Genomic DNA, 5,674 nt, shown 5'->3' with positions numbered 1-5,674 from the left:
GCTAGTGGGAGTGTGCGTTGTGGGGAACGGGGTGTGGTTTGGAAATCTTTCTGATCTGCTGATTTTTAAATACAGTCACAACTGTAAGGTGCATAGTTCTCTATTAACTGGGGTCTGCTGCAGAGGTAGGGTGTGAGCACTCACAGCCCTGACCTGGCCCAGTTCCTATGCTTTCCCAGCTCTTCACCCCTGACCTCTGGATGTCCCCTACCCCCATCTCTGCTATAACCTGCATTTCAGAAAATAACTGCATGTGAAGCATGCACTTTGAGGAGACTCCCTTGAGTGGTGGTCCAGAGACGAGATTATGGGCTCAAGATCGATAAACATATTTAAAGCTTTTAATACCTTAAATGTGGTCCTCTCTTTTTAATAGCCTTTTATTTTAAAATAATTTTAGACTTAGAGAAAAGTTGCAAAACTGTGTGGAGAATTCTTTTATGCCCTTCACCTAGATGCCCCCACATTTACCGATTTCACTACATGCCTTTTTCTTCTCCACATGTGCACATGCTTGCTCACACGTGGCCTTTATTTTCCCCAAAGTGTTTGAGACCACATCACACATGTGGTGAGCCTTTTCCACTAAATACTTCAGTGTGTGTTTCTTTAAAAGGAACCTTCTCTTGTGCAACCACAGCACAGCTATCAGACTCAGGAGATCAGCGTTGATTAGGACCAGGATGTAATCTGGGGCCTTATTCAGATCTCATCGAGGGGCTCACTGAATGCCTTTTGGGTTTTGGTGGAGAAACTGCCCAGGGTCACATGTGCAGGGTCCATGGCCCTGAGTCTGGGTGGGGGAGGGACCTTTGATCCGTCATCATTTTTCATGATTCTGGCTTTCTTGAGGGCACAGACCCCTTGGTTTGGTCTCCACACTGTGTCCTCACAGCGAGTTCTCCTCTTTGCGGGACTCTGTCCCGCTGGTGGGTGGGGGCACACTCAGCTCTGAGTAGCTCAGGGGTGTCTGCCAGCTTCCTCCACAGGAGGCTGCTGCGGACCTTTGTAACTCATGTTCTGTGGGGAGACCCTGAGACTGCATAAACGTGCCATTTCTCAGCAAACTCGGCCCTCTTGTTTGCACGTTGGTTAGTGCTCCTTTTGGCCTGAGTCAGTTACTACTGCAGGATGTGTCAGGTGCTGGTTTCTAAATATCATGGCACCTGCGTTTGATGAGAGATGCTTAGTTGGACTCCTGCCGGCAGAGCTTTCCTTTCTCCCTTGTCCACTCGGGTGCTCACCTCGTCCTCTGGTCCCTGGACACAGGCTGTGGCTGCTGTCTGTCTGCAGCTCACGTGGCATCTCATTTGTAAGCTGGGTGCCTTGTGAGCACTAACGATGCTCTAATGTCAACTGTCGTGGTTTAAAAGCTTTTTGTTATGTGACATTAAGACAGAAGATTGTGAAGGATGACCTAACAGTCTCCTGCAATCTCTACCCTCGGAGTAGATCGCCAAACGGGCAGCAGAACCCAGCTCCTTCTGGTCGTTGAGCCCTTTTAATTCTGAGTGTGGGCTTGAACCCCATGCCCCTCTTTACTTACCTCATCTCTCTTGACAACATGGGGACCTCAGTGGGTGTCACCCTGCAGATGTCAGACTGGGGAGCAGAACCCTCAAGCCCTCTCAGACTTTCTCCTGTTTCTCTGTTGTGTCTTTGGGTTGGAGCAGGCCTGTCCTCAGCGCTGTGTGGCCTGCAGAAGGAGCAGAAGCCCTTGGTGCTCAGTATTACCCCAGGGGCAGGCCGGCCCACCAACCCCCTGGAGTCCTACCTACTGTACCACGGAAGCCACAGGGTCTTTGTAACGGGCTTCCAGGGCCTGGGTCAGGAGTCGTGGGGTGGGTACCCCTCCTGGGTTGGTGGCACCCAGCCCCCTCACTCCTGTCCCCAGCCCCCTCACTCCTCTCCCCTCTCTCTCCATCTAGTGTGTGGCCCACAATGCCCTGGAGTGTGCCCGAGCTATCTACGCCTACGCCCTGCAGGTCTTCCCTAGCAAGAAGAGCGTGTGGCTGCGGGCTGCATACTTCGAGAAGAACCACGGCACCAGGTATGTGGCAGTCCTGCCACCCTGCTCTGAGCTGAGGCCTCTTATCCCCATGGGTGGGTGAGAGCCTCGTTGGAGGTCAGGCCTCTGCAACGAGGATGGACTCTCCTGTGGCAGTTGGGCCGTTCAGCCAAGCTCTTTCTGGCACCTTCTGCGATAGCATTCCTGCTGCTGTACAGTTGAGGAGCCAAGGCACTGAAGGGCCCGTCTGCCTGCAGTGAGCTGGGACCACTGGGGTCCTAGGGCTTCCTGGGCCAGGGCTGGGGCCCGGAGGCCCCCCAGTCTGTGGGGCTCTGGCTTCAGCAGCGTGGGCGGTGCGGCATCTGGGCCTAGGCAGGCCTGTTTTTCATTTCAGCTGTGCTGGATTTGGGCTTGGGCTGGTTTTTGTGCTCTGAGGAGGTCCGTGACAATTTTATTTAATTGTTCTCTTTAATTGAAAAAACCTTTTGTGTCTGCTTTATTGGCTATAAGTACTGATTGAATTAGATGTTGCAATTCAGTCAGCAGTTAGGTGGGCAGCCTCTGCCTGGAGCCTCTGCTGCACCCTCTGTGTTTGGGCCTTGCTGGTCCCACCTGGGCTGCAGCTGGGAGCATGAGGCCTCTGTTGCTTTGCTGTTGTCTCACTCAGTCTCAGGCTTCTCAGGAGTCTTGCCTCCTGATGTTCCTGTCCCCCCGCCCCCACCCACACACCACCCCCAGTAGTTGCTCTGTATCTTGCAGTTAACTCCTTTGGGCACATTTTGAAATGACTGTGCAAGTTCCCCCAACTGTCCTGTCCAGAGCAGGGCCTTGCCCGCATGTCTTTGTCCCTGGGTTCAGGGGCAGTTCCCATCCCCCAGGTCTGGTGCCTATGGTGGGCTTAGGAAGCCGAGCCTTCTTGTGCTGGTGTCAGGCTTCTTACCACACAGAGAAACTCCGTGTGCTCACTCAATCTTGCAGAGACTTGAGGAGAACATCTGTGCCGGGGGTGTGCCAGGGTGGTGGGCCACACAGGGTTGGGGCTTCATACCTGAAACCCGGGCTTCTTGCTTGATAGTGACCTAAAATAACTTCCTTCCAGAAATAAGACAGTTTCTCTGGATGCCAAAGAGTACGTACAGGTTGTAATCTTTATTGGCGGATCTGTGGTTAGAGATGAAAAGGCCCCCGGCTCCCAGACTGCGAAGTTATCGCGCCTCTGGGACACCCGGCTATAAAAGGCTCCCTTGAGAAGCTCCATCAGACTCCGCTGTTTGAACAATGCGTGGCTTTGTAGCACCCTCCTCAGTAGTTGATTTTAGAGCCTTTATGGAGAGAAAAGATTTCCCCACACTCTCCCCATTGTAAAAGTCTGGTAAATCATTCACAGCATCGAACTTTGAAGCAGTAACTGTCTTTTCAGCGCTCGTGGCCTGGCTGCGAGTGGCCCGTGTGCTTGTGGTGACCGTCCCCCTGTCTTGCAGGGAGTCACTGGAGGCCTTGCTGCAGCGGGCCGTGGCCCACTGCCCCAAAGCAGAGGTGCTATGGCTCATGGGTGCCAAGTCCAAGTGGCTGGCCGGGGACGTGCCTGCGGCGAGGAGTATCCTGGCTCTGGCCTTCCAGGTGGGTGAGGGGTGCGCTGTGGCCCGAGAGCTCCAGGGTCCTGTGCCTGCCTCCCCCAAGCCCTTGCTGCATTATTGACAGGAGCTGACCTGAGAGGCTGATTATGGTCCGACCCAGGGAGTTTGGGTGCTCTGGGGGCAGCTGAGGCCCTGAGGGGGTCCGAGAGCAGGAAAAACGGCCCGGGTAATGGATACCTACCTCTCGTTTGCTGTCATTCAGTGTGACCCTGGGCTCAGTGTTCCACAACATAGACTCAGGGAGACAGGAAGGATGGGACAGCCAGTGGAGAGCCGTGTCCCCACACGTGTCCCCTCCTATGTGACTGTGAGGGTGTCTGGTGCTGCGGGAGGAAGTCCTGCCCTTGTATTTGAGCACAGGCATCTGCATTGGGTCCCACGTGGGCTGCCCGTTGCCGCCCAGGCTGTCAGTGGGTGGAGCTGTGTTTGTGGAGGGTGGCATCGTGGTTGGTGCCGGGAGCTCTGCGTTTATTGTCACATGGAACATCCTAATAGTTTTTGACAGCAAGGTTCAGTCAGTGGTTTCCAGCATGCTTTTCTGTTAACTGGAAAGACGATGTCACTCTGTGGTTTTCATCTAGGCTGGCATAGTGATGCCTGTCCCTGCCTGAGTGAATATGTGGAGGGGGCTGGCCTGGGTTTCCCTCTGCTCTCGTGTCTGTTTGGGGGCCCTGGGTGGAGGATGCCGCTGCTCTCCGAGTGGTTCTGGCCCTTCCCACCACCACCTGGCAGTGCTGCCTGTGTCCTGCCCTCTCCTCTCCTTACCTGTCTCTGTGGGGCTGCTTCTCAGGTTGGGGACATGGTCAGGCTGAGTGTGGCCAGCAGGTGACTGTGCTTTCAGGAGACTGGAGGGCACTGCCCACATGTCTGCTGGACTCTGGGTTGTACATGGCCTAGTCCCAACCCTGGGAACCCTCCACATATAGTCTGCGATAACCCGGGCATCCTTCTGTCCTTCCCACACTGACACACTGGGCGGCCAGCTCCTCATCCCCAGGTTTGGGAGCCAGCAGGATTGGTTGGGTGGATCCATGCAGGTGGGACATGATTGAACTTTTGCAGTAGGCAGAGGGTGGTGACTGGCAGCATGGCCTGAGCGCTGCAGCTGCCACACATCTGTGCCAGTGAGGCAGGCCGGCTTGTTCGTGAGGAAGTCCACGTCCTGAGGCTCTGTTGCCTATTAGTCCAGGACATGCCTGCATCAGACTGTCCTGCTGCAGAGCACGGCACGGCACGGCCCAGTGCCTGGACTAGTTGCTTCCAACCAGGGGAACCCTTGCCCCACTCATGGCTGATGCTGCTGTTCCTCTGCAGGCCAACCCCAACAGTGAGGAGATCTGGCTGGCGGCCGTGAAGCTGGAGTCTGAGAACAACGAGTACGAGCGGGCACGCCGGCTGCTGGCCAAGGCGCGGAGCAGTGCACCCACTGCCCGGGTAAGCGGAACCCCCTACCCACTGTTAGCAACCCCCAAGGTCATGTGCTCAGAGCTCATTTGTTCACTCTTGGCTTTAAAATGCACCAATGTATGTAGCCGCAGTTTGTCCCAAAGACACGGGGCAGCGCTTGTGCTGAGCTCTCAGTGAGGCAAATGCCAGAGCCAGGCTGAGGCTGTTTGCTCCCCAGGTCTTCATGAAGTCCGTGAAGCTGGAGTGGGTGCTGGGGAACCTTGTGGCCGCCCAGGAGCTGTGCGAGGAGGCCCTGAAGCACTATGAGGACTTCCCCAAGCTCTGGATGATGAAGGGGCAGATTGAGGAGCAGGAGGAGCTCGTGGAGAAAGCCCGGGAAGCCTACAACCAAGGGGTGAGCCTCCACCCCACACGGGGCACCTCACCCCAGATAGGAGTTGTTGCAACCTGCTTGGGCCCAGGCTCAGGGGACCTGTGCTGGGCTCGAGGCCGGTCTTCCCTCACCCAGCTTTCTGCCCCTGCCAGGCTGTAACTGCTATACTCAGCAGAGTACGGACTACGGCCCACGTAAGGCATAGGCTCCTGAGTGCACACCCCTGTGCATATGCGTATGGCACAGCCT

The 5,674-nt window shown here is 55.7% G+C and overlaps 1 protein-coding gene across 1 annotated transcript in view; it reads left to right on the top strand.

The window, feature by feature from the left end:
- Positions 1-5,674, top strand: part of PRPF6 (pre-mRNA processing factor 6) — a 35,033-nt gene that overhangs the window by 24,818 nt on the left and 4,541 nt on the right. Inside the window, exons 13-16 of the mRNA XM_010836542.1 lie at positions 1,929-2,050; positions 3,490-3,628; positions 4,960-5,079; positions 5,270-5,446. Coding sequence (XP_010834844.1) covers positions 1,929-2,050; positions 3,490-3,628; positions 4,960-5,079; positions 5,270-5,446 — 558 coding nt within the window. The remainder of the gene's footprint in view (positions 1-1,928; positions 2,051-3,489; positions 3,629-4,959; positions 5,080-5,269; positions 5,447-5,674) is intronic.

The sequence above is a fragment of the Bison bison genome, unplaced genomic scaffold (assembly GCF_000754665.1).
Source record: "Bison bison bison isolate TAMUID 2011002044 unplaced genomic scaffold, Bison_UMD1.0 scf7180017864063, whole genome shotgun sequence".
Classification (NCBI taxonomy): Eukaryota; Metazoa; Chordata; class Mammalia; order Artiodactyla; family Bovidae; genus Bison; species Bison bison.
The sequence above is the reverse complement of the archived record's forward strand: the minus strand, read 5'-3'. Positions and strand labels throughout refer to the sequence as shown.